The sequence below is a fragment of the Vigna angularis genome, chromosome 1 (genome assembly GCF_016808095.1).
Source record: "Vigna angularis cultivar LongXiaoDou No.4 chromosome 1, ASM1680809v1, whole genome shotgun sequence".
Classification (NCBI taxonomy): domain Eukaryota; kingdom Viridiplantae; phylum Streptophyta; class Magnoliopsida; order Fabales; family Fabaceae; genus Vigna; species Vigna angularis.
Window position 1 is genome coordinate 25311501 of NC_068970.1, and position 16971 is coordinate 25328471.

At 32.6% G+C, this 16971-nt stretch overlaps 1 protein-coding gene across 2 annotated transcripts; it reads right to left on the reverse strand.

Moving 5' to 3' along the window:
• Positions 1–5454: 5454 nt before the first annotated feature.
• Positions 5455–10206, reverse strand: LOC108328125 (phosphoenolpyruvate carboxykinase (ATP) 1). 2 transcript variants are annotated; one of them, XM_052874352.1, is made up of 13 exons: positions 10142–10206; positions 9837–10054; positions 9562–9746; positions 9219–9372; positions 9026–9110; positions 8202–8302; positions 7568–7866; positions 7244–7417; positions 7084–7149; positions 6529–6707; positions 6269–6438; positions 5980–6148; positions 5455–5883 (listed from the first exon to the last, which is right to left on the reverse strand). In XM_052874352.1, exons 2-13 carry the CDS (start codon positions 10043–10045, stop codon positions 5731–5733), a joined length of 1944 nt encoding a protein of 647 aa, XP_052730312.1. In that variant the 5' UTR covers positions 10046–10054; positions 10142–10206; the 3' UTR covers positions 5455–5730. The 2 variants fall into 2 exon arrangements, with proteins under 2 accessions (XP_052730312.1, XP_017417427.1); XM_017561938.2 differs by having other exon boundaries at positions 9837–10051; positions 10142–10179.
• Positions 10207–16971: the final 6765 nt, after the last annotated feature.

Consider the following 16971-nt stretch of genomic DNA (forward strand, 5'->3'; position numbering starts at 1 on the left):
TTGTTCTCTTTTCTCGCCAGATTTTCTATGTGCTTTCATTACTCACGTAGTAGTAGTAGTAATAATAATAATAATAATAATAATAATAATAATAATAATAATAATAATAATGACAGTAAAAATATTATTATTTTATTTTATTGTATGTCATCTTGCAATTAATACTAATATGTCTACTCATATTGTATGTCATCAATATTTTTGTATTCTATATAATGTATAATCTAGAATACAAATTTGTATTATCGGTTTGTATATTTTAGAATACAAAATAAAGAATGCATTTTCATTATCACAATGTATTTTTAATAAGGTAAGCCTTTGAAAAGTATAACACCGAATTTGAAGGAAGAGTGATTGGAGAAAGGGTTTCTTGGCTTTAAAAGAGTGAGGAGACTTACGCTTATAGAGAAGGAGAAGCCACTTAAGGTAATGAAACTTCGTTCTCGAGCTTGCATAAGGGGTGCACGGTTGGCGTAGGAAAAAGATTACGACAAACTGGTAGTTTCATTAATAAATGGGGTGCAAATTGAAATTATGAGGTTGCAAAAATAAATGCCTATCTTCAAATTGTGATCCTTCATCAATGCTATTTGTAACATCCCAAAAATACAGTCTAAAACTATATAATAGAATAATTACATTGAATAATATTACAGACCAGTCTTACACTAAAAGAGAAAGTACAGTTATGGTCGAACGACCTTACAGAAAAAGCTACAATTTAAACTGTACAAGATAAGCAAGTCTGACCGAACGGTTTACAAAAGCCAACACCGAACGGTCATACAAAACAAAAGGAGAAGGTGATCGAATGACCACCTTACTATCAAACTAAACTACTGACCGAACGTTCTACTATTCGGTCTTAACTTCTACCTCGACTAGGTTTTCTTCCTTCAGCACCTCTTCCAGCAGCTCGTCTCCTTCTGCTCACATCCACATGGATGATCATTGCAATGACAAAGACGAACGTACAAAACAGACAAGACAGGAAACACAGAGTAAGCTTATATAATTTAATTTGTGTATAAACATACATTTCACACAATCAACCAAATAAGATAATTCATCATACGTTTCATGCAAAGCCTAATACTAGACTGACTGTCCGGACTGTATGAAATTTGTGTAGCTACGACGTTCGTGCACCCGGGTGATGTAGTAACTGGGATACCCTCAACAGCTGCCACCCGAGGTTAGTCCTATCTGTCCAAATTAACCATAAGGACTAGGACCTCCTCTCGTTCCCACACATGACCCACCCTCCTCTACGTGAGGACGAGTACTCACGGAACATCACGATGAACCGCCAGCTTAGCATGCCCACATTCATACTTTAAAAATTTCAATATTCATTCATGAGTCATTCCTCCCCGGAACGCTCGTCCATAATCCAAAACCTTTCATTCATATCATATTCTCTTCATCTTTCTTTATTAATCATCTCACTTAAACATTTCGCACATAGATTCGTAAGGATACCAAATAACGAACATTCAACCTTAACTCAGAACGAGACCGAACACTTGGAGCGAGACCGAGAGGTCTCCAGTTCCAGAACGGGTTAAGACCAAGAGGATTACTATCGGGTTGAGAAAGAAACGAGTACAATCATATATCACGAGAACGATTAGAACGATCGTTACTTACAAAGTGAGCCAATTAGATGAACTGACTCTTGAGGGCTCCAATCGAACACCGAAATGACCATGCCAAGTACTAAGACTCTAGGCTGGAACCAATGGATACAAACACTTCAAGACATTCAAAGAATAATACTTAGAAGAATTCTCATGAAGAAACCGAACGTTTGTAAATACTTAGCTTATTTGAGTTTAGCATCAAGAAAACCGAATGCCAGTCAACGATCGAGCACGGTAAAGAGAAAACTCTATTGAAGTTGGACGAACGCTATCAAGATAAATTATAAAAGAAAAGAGAAGGAGTGCTTGGTGTAAGACCGAGCACTACTAAACTTATATTAGAAAGCTTGATAAATATAATAAGATACTTATTGGAGTAGTGTTTAATAATAAACGAAGATATACAAATACACACACACACACACACACACACACACACACACACACACACACACACACACACACACACACATATATATATATATATATATATATATATATATATATATATATATATATATATATATATATATACTTAAGTTTATAACTGAACACCTAGAACCAACTATGCTTGGCCGAATGCTCATGCACAGTATTTCGAAACGAAGACACTCGTCCTCAACTAGGATTCTTCCCAAATGAAAGAATCCAATTCTAACCAAGTTTACTAAAAAAACCGAACGGTCAAGGACCGTTCAGTTACGAACGTACACTATCATAGGGGAATTTCATATTCAGAAATCATTTATCTCAATTCAATTTCTCAACATTTATCCATATAAGTTCATACAACCATATCATAGAAATTTTCATATTTCATACATCCGAACATAGCACAATCATATATCATATTAATTCAGTTAATTCAACGAACGTTCATGCAATACAAGTAACATACAAATTAAATTAATAAGCTTCCCTTACCTCTGAGCGTGAACGAACGTTCCTAGAGACAGAATACGGTGTCTGACTACAATTCCTTCTACCCTCAATGCTCAACAATTCTTCAAACTAAACCAAACAACAGACCAAAATGGTTCAGAACGAGACTATGAACTCATGCAACCAGAACTTGGTTTGCATGTGCCAGAGAACGAACGACTAAAGGAGAAGAAGAACTTACTAGTTCAGAATCCAAAATCGATCGGTTCAAACTGAAGCTCTTGACGCCGGAAATGCTTCTACGGTGCCTGAACGGAGATCGGAGAAGAGAAAGGGTGAGGTTTCGTAGAAAGAAGGGGGAGTTTTTAGAGAGAAGGAGGAGAAATGAGATTTTCAGAGTTTGGGGAAGAAGGTGCATGCAGAGAGTGTGACGTGAATTTTCTGAAAATCAAGTTTTGCTTCCCACGTCAAAACGAGCGTCCGCTCATCTGCCGACACCTGTCTTCCACTATCTGATTTTCGAATCCTCTTCGCTTGATACCTGACGTCCGTTCAGAGGGTTTTTGGGTGCGTTTTAAATGAGGTCTGACACTATTTATTCCTCAACTTACATTTTAAGATCTGAAAATATATTTTAAATTCTTGGATTACACAATTTAAAATTGTACCATCCATAATATATTTTTAGATACACAATTTAAAAATATATTTCAAATTTATATTTTTAACCATACAATTAAGAAATATATTTTGAATTATATAATTTAGAATATATATATATATATATATATATATATATATATATATATATATATATATATATATATATATATAAAGAGGAGAAATTACAGAAGTAATATAACCTACTTCTATGAACATAATACTTTTTCATTGAAATATTTTTTAGATTATAAAAGAAGAGTTTATTTAATTAATATGAAAAATATAAATGATTACATTTTGAATTATCACTATAATTTGCCAAAATTGAAAATAATCACCAAAAGAAAAAATATATAATAATCTTGATAAAGTTAATAAAAGTGAAAATAAAATAGTATTACGAAACATAAAATAACAATAATAATAATAATAATTCGTCCATACTATCACCATGCTAGTTTTTTTTATTGACTAATATCGTCTTAAGTTTATTGTTACATGTTAATAAAATAAAATACGTATTAGTAAAAACTAATAAAAGTCGTGGACTATTTAAGTTTATTCTATTTATCATTACATGCTAACAGGATATGAGAATTATTATTATTATTAAATACTAACTGTGAAGGATATTAATATAATGATTTTTTTACTACATAAATTTAAAAATTTAATAGCCACTGATTTCAATTAATTCAAATTATTATCTTTTGGTATGTCAATCAGTTCGAATAGCTTTTTTTTTTAATTTATGAGAGAAAAAAATAACAAACTCAAATAAATAATTATCTTTAATTAAATGTTCATATTACAAGGTGTTTTAGATTGCATTTTGTATGGTAGCTATGAAAAAGTGAAACAACAGAGTGTGAATATTTTGAAAAAAAATAAATAATACACTCAATTTATATATTTTTTATTTTTAATATAATTATAATTATAACTACGTAAGAAATCTTAAATATTTAAATATTTGTTTTTCACACGGATAATTAAATTAAAATTAAAATTTCAACTATTTTTTAATGTAAATAATCATATATTATGTAAGAAATTTATCTTCTATTTTATTTTGCAATCTTAATAATCTTCACTAAAAAAATTATGTTTTTATTTTAGCGATAAAAACAAGAAAAGTTAAAATAAGATAAAGTAAGCTAAAAATTGACATAGTTGATGAATTCTTTAATTTGAATGGTTAATAGCGTCAATAATAAAATGCTAAAGTTGAAATTTTAAACTAATATTATCTTATTTATTAAAATTCAAAGGATAAGATATGTCACAAAAGTACATGTATTCTCAATGTAAAACATTTCTTGATATAATTGAATTGATTTTATACTAAAAATCAAAATTATACATTGATAGACGTAATTATTAAAAGGAAAATTTATGATAATTAAGTTATAATTAAAAATTGGTTATGAAAAAACACATAACAAATAACTTTTCGTTCTTAAAAAGAATCAATATGCAAAATGCTCAAGAGATAAAAAAAAATACTATGGAATAATATTTCACTATCAATTAGGCTAGATATTTTTTTTTCAAGAATGGAACAAAATAAATGGAAAATGATAAAAGAAATAGTGAATTTGTGTTTAACTTCCTATTTTTCTTTAGAAACAAAAGAGAACATGGTTCTTGTCCTAATCATTGAGTTATAATTCTTTTTATCAATTCAATAATATATATTTTTCTTACTGAAAATGACCATAATTTAGTTGTTAAGCGTGTAAAATATTTTATGTTCCTTATGTGTGAACTTATAAATTTATAAAATTATAAGATTATTAAATTATAAATTATAAAATTAATATAATTATAAAATTACATCTGATAATAATAAATAAGCCCAAAAAAAAGTTATCTGTGACATCATCCACTTAATAATCATGTCATAAAAAATTATGAAAAACTTGAAAGTTAATTAAACTTTAATATATAAACATTTTGGTAAAAGAAACTATTCAAAGAAATTGTTTGTTTCTCAGTTAATTCTATAGTGTTTTAATATGATTGAAGTATTTGATGAAATTAAGTCAGTTTTAGAAGTTTTTACTTTAATAATTTATGTTAATTTTTAACTTATATACAATTTAGTCATTTATATAGTTTGATTTTATTTAGTAATAGTTAATTATTGTATTTCATCAGTATGATTTGTAATTTTAATTTATTTTGAAATGGAAGTATTAAATTATTGGGATCGGTTTCAACTGTACAAATTGAATTTGCCTAAACTGGAGACAAGCACAAGTAGAAATGAATGTAATGCTTTCAAACACATAACATCATTGAAACAACTCAGGTTTTATTGCATTCCCTGGACTTTTCATCTCCCAAAAAATGACTTCTCTGTCAGAAGGGAAACATGAAGAACAAGACAATACCTGGTTTGCAAAAATACTTCAAAACTTTTTTTTTTTTGTTTCAAAGCCTTTCTTTCAAACCCAACTAACCACGTACTTAATGAAAAACAAGTAAATTGATACTAGCATAGCAAAACAGAGGAAAGGTGCTCCTAATCTCCTAATTAGGCTTCATCAATGATTGGACCAGCAGCAAGAATCTCTTCTGTGAGGTTGTTGTTCTCTCCAATATGGTAGTTAGTGAATGTTTCAAAATTCTTCTTGAACAATTTAGCCAGCTTCAGCAGTGTCTCCTTGTAAGCTTGTTTGTCTGACCACTGAAATCAAACAAAATTTCCAATCACTCAAAGGACTTTCAAAATCGAAAAGTAGTGGCAATGATTGAAAACTATAAGAGTTGCAGCACCACTAACCGTATTTTCAGGGTCTAGAATTTCAGAAGGTACACCATCCACTTCAGAGGGGATATGAAGTCCAAATATCTCAGTCTTGTTGTATTCAGCCTCCAAGAGACTTCCAGAGTGAATGGCATCAATAATTTTTCTTGTATAAGATAGTTTAAGTCGACTTCCACAGCCATAGCTGAGTTTTGCACAAGCAAAAACAAGTTAGTTTTATTTCAACCGAAAGTGGTTTTTGAAAAGAGTGTGAAAGTGTGTTGTTAACACTGTTGTTCAATTTTACTAGTACTAAAACGCTTACCTTCCACCAGACCATCCTGTGTTGACCAGCCATCCAGTTGCACCATGGTTCTGCATTTTTTCAGAAAGCATGGCTGCATACTTAGTTGGATGTAGCATTATAAATGCTGCTCCAAAGCAAGCTGAAAATGTTGCCTGTGGCTCCTTTACACCCTCCTCTGTGCCTGCCACCTATAGTCCTCATAAAGAAAAGAGCCAATGAGAGAGATTCAGAGGAAGCAACATTATCAAGATAGAATGTTTAAGTTACTCAGACATTACCAGAGCTGTGTATCCACTGATGAAATGGTACATGGTCTGTGACAGGCTCAGCTTACTCACAGGTGGAAGCACACCAAATGCATCACATGCCAAAAGAATCACATTCTTTGGGTGAGGACCAACACATGGTAACTTCACATTTGGAATGTACTCAATTGGATAGGCTGCACGAGTATTTTCTGCAACATGAAAAAACAGTATTATATTCATCTAGCTATCGACAAGGTCTGTTGTAATTGATTTATAACTAACTACTTATCATGTTCTTATGCTCCACTTATTCCTGTAGTTTAGTCCACTTTATTGTTTATTCTCCAAATATAGTGCAAATCAAATGAACTAGTCTGCATCGGGAGTTTTGAAAATACAGGTTGGATTTGTTAAGTTTCATCCTTATCCATACATATTAGTAGTTTAATAATCAGCCTCTTTTATTTGCAGGAGTTGACCTCAGATATTGGATTTGTGTTATGATTCAGAGATATCTTGCAAGCACACATTAAGTCAACCATTAATTTGATATGACCAAGTCACAACTACCAAGTCATCACTTACCTGTAACTGATCTGTCAGAATAATCAACTTCACGAAAATGGTCATCAAAGACAACATTCTCCAGAACTGAAAACCAGGTGAATAATAAAAATGTGTCAAAATTGGTGAAGTCAAAGATGAAGAGATGTTAAAGTAGTCTAAGACTAATAAAAGGTAACACCTGTGCCAAATTTGATGGCGTTCCAGATGTCAGGCTCGTTCTCCTGAGAGAGATCAATGCATTTGGCATAGCAACCCCCTTCAATGTTTGAGACACCACTCTCACTCCAACAGTGTTCGTCATCTCCAATTAAATACCTATTATGATCCGTGGACAGAGTGGTCTTTCCAGTACCTAATATGAACAATTGCAGAAAAAAGGTCCATTAATTAGTGCTGCAAAATGGAAGAGGATAAAATCCATTTCTGGTATACAAAAGTTGTGTGTAACAAGACTGTAAGTTTCTGGTTCTAACAGTTATTTGATGATCCAACAGAGTTATACCTGAGAGTCCAAAAAAGAGAGCAACATCCCCAGATTTTCCCATGTTGCAGCCAGAGTGTAGGGAGAGGATTTGGCGCTTAGGCATGAGATAGTGCATGACACTAAAGAGACCCTTCTTCATTTCCCCTGCATACTGTGTCCCAAGGATGACCATTTCCTTCCTTGCAAGATTAAGATCAATGCTAGTGGAGGATGTCATGTAGTGAGTGTAACGATTGCAAGGAAACTGCCCAGCATTGTATATAGTGAAATCCGGTGTGCCAAAGTCCTCTAGCTCTTCGAGACTTGGTCGAATGCACCTGCATGTCAAGTAAAACTATATTGCATACACATTTTTGCAGATTCACTTCACTCTTTCCTTCTATTCTGGGGACCATTTCATACACTGACTAAACCAGAACCGTTAATGTCAAGATACTTAAAAAATGTTATCTCCTTATTTTCACTTGTATCGTTTTCGCATCTCTCTTACTTTTCATATTAAATCAAGAAAAGTACCCTAATTTTTAATATATATTTTTGTGGTTGATTCTGGAAACATTCACATCTGATTGTGTTGGGCAAAATTAAAATATAGAACAAAAAGGTCGGTGTGAACGGTGAAGTATTCTTTTGCTTGTATACAGTCACTTACATGTTATGCATGAACAAGGAATGGTAAGCTCTGGCTGAGACAATCCTGACTTTGATTTTGTTCTTTGGGTCCCAGTTCAAGAATTGGTCATTCACGAAGACCTGAAAATTAGGGTTGTTTTTAGAATACTATTGATTGCCTTCCATACTTAGATAACATAATTCCAAACTGATGAGATATATATTATAATATCTAAGCAATGGGTGGAAATCAACTATACCAAAAGACAGAGAAATTGCTCAGAAGAAACTCTTATGCTCACACAAGAAATTCCAGAGATGATACGTAAATTATGTATAGTGAGACAAACAAACACATGTGATTCACCATATTGTTAGGACTGAAAATGAAATGGAGGGTGAAATATTTTCATGGCTGATATATATATAAAGTACAAGTTCATGTTGCAATTAATTTTTTGTATTATTTTACAAGTTACAAATTGAGCAATAAAATTTACAATTTTCAAAACTTAATAATCATTTAATCCATAATATTTTAAACAGAATATAATTTCAATATGACGACTTGGAATTTTTTAAGGTTGTAGACACCTTCTGGGAAATGAGATAACAAAAGGTGAAATATAAAATAAGTGATGTTTAAAAGTCATAATTCATTTTAGAAAAATCTAACACTTGCCCTTTTAAGAAATGACAACAAGTTGCATTCCTAGTCATCACCACCTCAAATAGATTGTATAAACCCACAAAATAAGACCAATTGCAGTGACAACTTATTTTCATTTTTTAACATATATATAGTTATTTGTGCATGGCATACAGAAAAGAAGATAAAAAGAAAGAAAACATAAGAGAAATGACCTTGTCCAAAGAGTTCAAATAATCAACTGCTCTTTCCCTGTTCACCATGAAACTGTGCTCGTCCATCTCAATGTTGGGCGAACCCCTTCAAAGTACAATAATACAAAGATAAATCACATTACAAAATATAAACAGTTCAAAATGTTTAACACCATTTGTCACATATATATGTAATGTGATGAACAATACTTACTTTCCCCACCAAAGCTCATTCTCAGTAAGTGCGTCCTTCACCACACGCTTGTCTCTAGGGCACCTACCCGTCTTTGCCCCAGAAAGCGTAGCCAATGCTCCGGTTGAAGTGAGGAACGATCCTTTCTCATACTTTATCGCTTGTTCATAAAGTTCTGTTCCAAATTAAAATAAAAGTATCGGCAACATTTTTATACTTCAAAATCAAAACGTCTTTCTATGATGGTTTTGAAAGAATTTATGCAGTAGTTGTTTAAGTGTCTCTCAGAACAGAAGAAAGACTACAAGATTCTCTTTCAATCATAGAAAAGAAAGTAGATAATGTATAAGAGAAGAAAGAAAACCTGCGGGGGAGAGGTTATAGAGGACATGGGTGAACTTCAAGGCACTGTCGCTGACAGCAATGGTGGGTGCGACTGTATGACGATGGTGGGGAATATGTGCAACCCTTGACCCTTCGAATCTTCTTGCAGGATCACCCTTCACCACCTTAGGTCCAGTTCCTCTTGTTAGCGAAGCCAAAGATGCACTGCATGCATGCATGCATATGTCAACACACCTTTCAACCAAATAGTTTATTATCACAAACTAATAATATGAAGACACGTAGAAACATCACCTGATGGACTCTAGCTGCATTTTGCTGCGTTCTTCCTCAGAAAGAGTGAGGAAAGAGGTTTGCTGCGAATTCCCTTTGGGAGTAGAGGGTGCAGACCTCTTCCTCTGCAACGAGTGAAGCTCATCAATGGTTTGAACCCTCACTGTTGGACGATTACCTTCTTCGTCATCGTGATTTCCAACCTTGGCAAGCATCTCACTTGTAGGCATCTTCTTCTTCTATTAAAAAAATATTGTATCATATGCTTTCTGTTATTATTAAAACCTCAAAAAACATACGTAAGACTGCACGAAAAATACAGGTACCTGAATGAAACAAAGAAAGAGGTTGTGTGTAAGTGCGAAATAGAGATGAAGGATGTTGTGGTGATGGGAGAATGTGTTGTTGAGGGTGGGTTATATAGGGTAGGGTGTGGTCAATGATCCACGTGTAGCTGAGAGAATCATGGTTTGATCATATCTATAGGGTCAAGCTATAGAACAATTCCAAATCTCATTATACTAAGAATAGGACTCTGATAAAGGAGTCATCAATCAGCAAATCTTCTGCTACTCATCTTGCACGCAACTGCTTCCACGTACTTCATGTAAGCTATTTTGGTTGAAGAGAAGAACCTATATTTTCGTTTACTCTTGTTCAAGGGATTTCTGTTGACTAATAATTTTATTTTCAGAATCTTTTTATTTAATAAAATTTTATACCCACTTTAGATTCATTATTATAGATTTTGTTTTGAATTTGATGTAAGTATAAATATGTAAGATTGATTTTGAAATGAGTAAATTTGAACCCATCATGGTTTGGATTGATATTTTTTTTAGAAGTTGTTATTAAAAGGCTTCCAAAAATTCTTTGAAAATTGATTTAATTAGCTATATATATATATATATATATATATATATATATATATAGGTTTTTTTTTTGACATTTTTGTTCAAATGGTGAATTTTTAATTAAGCAATAGAATAAAGATTTGGACTTTGTTCTTGGTTTTGTTTTGAACTCAAATAAAAATATAGAGTTAAAAATCAACCTTACTTTCCATCATGTTTTTATTTAAGTGAAGAAATTTTCTCTCAAACAAAAACATGACAACTTAATCTCAATTTTTATCCAAAATTCACTAGCACACGAGAAAATTACCTTTCAAGTGAACCAATTTTCGCTCAAGCTATTTTTTTTTCCTTTTAATCTCTTTAGCAAATTGAATATCTATGTTTTTATATATATATATAATGAATATTTATTTTTTATTTGATTTATTTGTAGTTGTGTTTAAACAACTTATATAGTATGACAATGCTTACTGAAACCATAAAATTTATATAAATTTGGGATTATACATTTAGGATGATGTGTTAACTATTAAGTTGTGTATATATTAAAACTTATGTTGTAATAAAATTTTTATTGTTTTAGTGATGATTTAAACCACATAAACTAAAATTCTAAATCATATAAACTAAGATATCAATAATGAAAAATTAAAAGAGATTCTTACACGACATGTGTATATGTGCAGCATAAGTTATGATAACTTACCTTAATTCATTGTCTTTAGATTTGTTTGTGAATTCAAATCTTATATTAGATCATATGTTAGTATATAATAATATAATAAAATATATTCAATACGAATTTACTGATGTTAGTCAACATTTAATTTGTTAAATATCTTTTAATATAAAGACTTATGTGTGGTTTATGTTTATATCTTTATATTTGATTGGAATTGAATTATTTATGAATTGCTAATGAAATTATCCCTTTCAATCATATCATTATCTTAATTTATAAATTTATTTTTAATAATTTACACCGTGTTGTTTATACATACGACTTGTACTATTTAAATTATGATAATAGATACATATGAAGAAGCAACATGCAGAAGACCATGAACATTACTTTAAATTTTCTTTTATAAATATTTGTATAATGGATAATTAGTTTTTTTTTTAATCTTATAATTATATTCTTTATTTTCTTTTTCTTTTTACAAATACATAAATTCATTCTTTTAATCATCATATTAACTTTAAAAGTAAAATATCATTTCCCATTATATATTTAATGATGGCAACTTGAAGGTCAAGATTGCTTCATTCAACATTGTTAACTTTCTTTACAAGCTATTTTCTTTTTATGTGATGTAATGAATTTATTCTATCAGTGAATCATGTGTTACTAGTTTTTTCTCTCTCTCAATTCACTGGTTAAATAATATTTTACTTGGCTTATATATAAAAGCTACTTTTATTTTAATTTCTATAAATTCATTTTCTAGTCTTTGACATTACTATTTCATTTCTTAAAAAAAGAGACTTGTACGTGATAAATTATCATATTCATGTTTATAAAATGTTTTTCTTTATCAGATAAAGAGATTCTCATTATAAAAAAATTGTCAGAAATTTAAAATAAATTTGAAGTTTCATAGAAATGAGTGAGATAAACATAAGTAGAAAGACTTACAAACTTTTTTTTTTATTGAATGTGATATTTTAGTATCTTATATGAATTTATTATAACTCATTAACATCAAATATTTCTAATGTCTTTTCTTCAATTTGATTTTTCTTTTATTTTTTTTAAGAATTATGACATTACACTATATCATTTTCAATTTAACTATTAAACTGAATCACTTACTATCATTTTTGTCCCTTATATTTGAATTTTCAATTAAGCTGTGCCCATAAATTGATATTAAAGACATCATCTCGTAGTCTTTACCATTTCACGTACTTTATGATTTACCTTAACTTTTTTATTACCCATCTTTATAGCAAGTTCACCATTTAAATATAATGGGAGCTTAAAAATAGATTTTAAAAATTGTATCCATTTTAGTAATATATAAGTTAATAAATTCATTTAGATAAAAAAAATTGGTTCGAAATTTTATATAATATCAGTAGTAGTGTCTTATATCCATGAAATCTTATAGAAGATGTCCATGACGAAGCTAGCACAGCTCTATATCAACGAGATCGTTCGTTTGCATGGAGTACCGTCCAGCATCATCTCTGACCGAGACATAAGGTTTACGTCTCGGTTTTGGCAGTCCCTGCAGAGTGAATTGGGTAGCAAACTGTAGATGAGTTCAGCCTATCATCCTCAGACGGACGGTCAATCTGAGAGGACCATCCAGACGCTTGAAGACTTGCTGAGAACGTGCGTACTGGACCACTTGGGTGTTTGGGATGAAATCCTTCCGTTGGTTGAATTCACATACAACAACAGTTTTCAATCCAGCATTGGAATGACACCTTTTGAAGCCCTTTACGGGAGGAAGTGTCAAACGTCACTCTATTGGTTCCAAGAAGGGGAGAAGGTGTTGACTGGACCTGAACTTATTCAGTAGACAACCGAGAAGGTAAAGTTGATCCAAGAGAGGTTGAAAACGTCGAGGAGCAAACAGAAGTCCTACGTTGACAAGAGAAGAAGGCCTTTGAAGTTCGCTGCAGGAGATCATGTCTTCCTTAGACTGAACCCAACTACTGGAGTAGGCAGAGCCGTTCGTCCCAAGAAGTTGTCTCCCAAGTTCGTTGGGCCTTATCAAATCCTAAGAAGAATTGGACCAGTGGCGTACGAGTTATCCTTGCCTCCTCAACTATCCAATCTTCATCCAGTCTTCCACGTTTCTCAACTTCGGAAGTACATAGCCGACCCTTCTCATATACTGGAGTTAGAGGACGTTCGTCTTCGTCAAGACCGAACGTTAGAGATGCAACCAGTTCGTGTTGAAGATAGCTGCACCAACTACTACAAGAGGAAAGCCATCAAACTGGTGAGAGTGGTGTGGGACGAGAAGACTGGTGACTCTACCTGGGAAGTGGAAGAGGCCATGAGGGACCTGTATCCCCATCTATTTTTGGGTAAGTCTTAAATTTTCGAGGACGAAAATTTTTGTAGTTAGGGGGAATGTCAGAACCATTAAAAACGCACCCAAAACCCCTCTGAACGGACGCCAGGTGTCAAGTTGAGGGGAGTCAGAATCAGATAGTGGAATGTAGGTGTCAGCAGAGGAGCGGACGTTCGTTTTAAACAAAACTGAGTTTTTGGAAAATTACATCACACTCTCTGCATGCATCTTCTTCTCTAAACTCTGATTTTCTCAAATTCTCCTCCTTCTCTCTAAAAGCTCTACCTTCTCTCTACCAAATCTCACCTTTTCTCTTCTCCGATCACCGTTCAGGCACCGTAGAAGCACTCCCGGCATCTTGAGCTTCATTTTGAACTGAACAAATTCGAGTTCTGAACTGATAAGTTTCCTTGTCTTTAACCGTTCGTTTTCTGGTACATGCAAATCAAGTTCTGGTTGCATGCTGTCATCTTGTCTGAGCCATTGTTGGTTTTTCTGTTGTTTGGTTTAGTTCGAAGAGTTGTTGAGCGTTGAGAGTAGAAGAAATTTGTAGTCAGGCGAACCTTCATTTTTACTCTAAGTTACGATCGTTCACTTTATAAGGTGAGGGAAGCTTACTTAATTTAATCTGTATGTTTGCTGTGCTGTATGAACGATCGTTAGTTGACTGAATGAATATGATGCATGATGGTTGATATGTTTGGATTGCATGAGCGTTCGGTTATTTAATGATTGGAAATGAAATATGATTGTGCTATCTTCTGATGTATGAAATATATGGAATTTCTATGATATGGATTGTATGAAGTATGAAAATGGACTATGATATTAATATATGAAAGTATGAAGATATATGTTTAGAAATTTAATTGAGATAAATGATTCTGATATGAAACTTCTATATGAAAAAGTACTTCGTCACCGAATGGTCATCGACCGTTTGGTATTTCATAGTAAATTTGGTTAGACTTGGATTCTTTCATTTGGGAAGAATCTTAGTTGAGGATGATCGTCTGAGTATTGCTTGGTCTTACACCAAGCGATCGTCCGAGTGGCGCTTGGTCTTATACCAAGCGATCGTCTGAGTATTGCTTGGTCTTACACCAAGCGATCGTTCTGAATGGTGCTTGGTTTTACCAAGCGATCGTCTCATTCCTTTTATAATATATCTTGATGAAAATAGTGTTCGTCCAACTTCAATAGAGTTTTTCTCTACAGTGCTTGGTCATTGACTGGCATTCGAATTTCTTGATGTAAATTCAAATAAGCTAAGGATTCATAAGCGTTCGGTTTCTTAATGTGAAGTCTTCTAAGTATTATTCCTAGAATGTCTGGAGGTGTCTACATCCATTGGTTCCGGCCTAGAGCCTTAGTATTAGGCATGGTCTTTTCGGTATTCTGTTGGAACTCGCAAGAGTCAGTTAATCAAATTGGCTCACTTTTAAATAACGATCGTTCTAGTCGTTCCTGTTTTATAGGATTGAACTCGGTTTCTTTCTCAAACCGATAATAATCTTCTTGGTCTTATTCTATTCTGGAACGGGAGATTTCTCTGCCTCGTTCCAAGTGTTCGTCCTCGTTCTAAGTGAGGATGGAACGTTCGGTATCTGGTGTCCGTGAGAATCCTTGAACAAAGATGGAATTTAACTAATTGGTAATGAAAGATGAATTTGAGAAGATCGATAATGAAAGATGAAGAAAATGTGAGATGAATGGAATGTTGTGGATTTGAACGAGCGTTCCAGGGCGGAACGACTCATAGATGAATATTGGAATTGGTAAAGTATGACTGTGGTAATGCTAAGCTGTCGATTCATCCTGATGTTTCGTGAGTACTCGTCCTCACGTAGAGGAGGGTAGGTCATGTGTGGGAACGGCAGGAGGTCCTAGTCCTTAGGGGTACTTTGGACAGATAGGACTAACCTCGGGTGGCAGCTGTTGAGGGTATCCCAGTTACTACATCACCCGAGTGCACGAACGTCGTAGCTACACAGATGTCATACAGTCCGGACAATCAATCTAGTATTATGATTTATATGAAGCGTATGATGAAATATATATATCTTGTGTGTTTGATTGATTGAAATGTATGTTTATACATGAATTAAATTACATAAGCTTACCCTGTGTTTCTTGTCATGTCTTGTTTTGTACGTTCTTCTTTGTCATTGCAATGATCATCTGTTGTGGATGTGAGCAGAAGGAGACGTACTTCTGGAAGAGACGCTGGAGGAAGATAACCTGGTCGAGATTGAAGTAAAGACCGAAGAGTAGGACGTTCAGCCAGTAGTTTAGTTATTGTAAGGTGGTCGTTTGATCACCTTCCCTTTTTGTTTTAATACGATCGTTCGGTAGTTCCTTTTGTGAACCGATCGGTCAGAAGTGTACCTATATACAGCTTTGTTTAATAGTAATGCTTAGTAAGGCCGTTCGGCCGTAATCGTACGTTCTCTTCTAGAGTAAGACTGATCTGTATATTATTAAATGTGATTATTCTATTATATAGTTTTAGACTGTATTTTTAGGATATTTAAAAATGTAACTCAAACTCAACATTAAACCTTAAAACTAGGACTCAAAACACTGACTATGAAAATATTAAATTTTAAAAATTGAACTTGATATAAATATGAACGAATGGGTCAAAAATCGAAATAAATCATAAATTGTGTAAACAGAATGAAAAACGTAGAAAATAATAAATAGAAACAAGGAAAGATAATGACATTTTGCTCATAATTTATATGTAATATAAAAGTTAATTAAAAATTTAAAAGTTCTTTAAAAATGAAAATAGCTATAAGTTGTTGCAAGGTTATAAGTGAAAATAAATCATCTGAATTGTCAGATTAGGTGTACAATTTTAATGATTTGTCACATAAGCATTAACTTTCATAGACATTTTTTTAATATAATGAAAAAAATTAATTTTTTTCTTCTTTTAATAATTATAATGATTTTACGTACTAAAATTGATAATCAGTCACGTTTTAATAGTATAGTCATTTACCCTTTCTATCTCAACGTTCTCGGGAATGGAAAAAAGATGAGTGATTATGAGTGGCTGGGTTGATAAATTTCCTCGAGAATCCGAAAGATGGAGTATGATCATGAATACCAATAAAATAACACAATTAGGTAACAAATTTAATGTTACTATCTAAATTAAATGTTTTTTTTCTCTATTTTATATTAACTAAAGTTTCCTTAAGAACGGAGATAGTCATAATCTAACCAACAAACTACATCACTTTCGAGTCCATAAAA

Excerpts from the sequence above, each read along its gene's own strand:
- LOC108328125 (XM_052874352.1), bottom strand. The coding sequence starts at position 10,045 with ATGCCTACAAGTGAGATGCTTGCCAAGGTTGGAAATCACGATGACGAA. Across the intron at positions 7,150-7,243 it reads CGCCATCAAATTTGGCACAG|TTCTGGAGAATGTTGTCTTT; the intron begins GTGTTACCTTTT and ends CCTGGTTTTCAG. Across the intron at positions 5,884-5,979 it reads TTCTAGACCCTGAAAATACG|TGGTCAGACAAACAAGCTTA; the intron begins GTTAGTGGTGCT and ends GTTTGATTTCAG.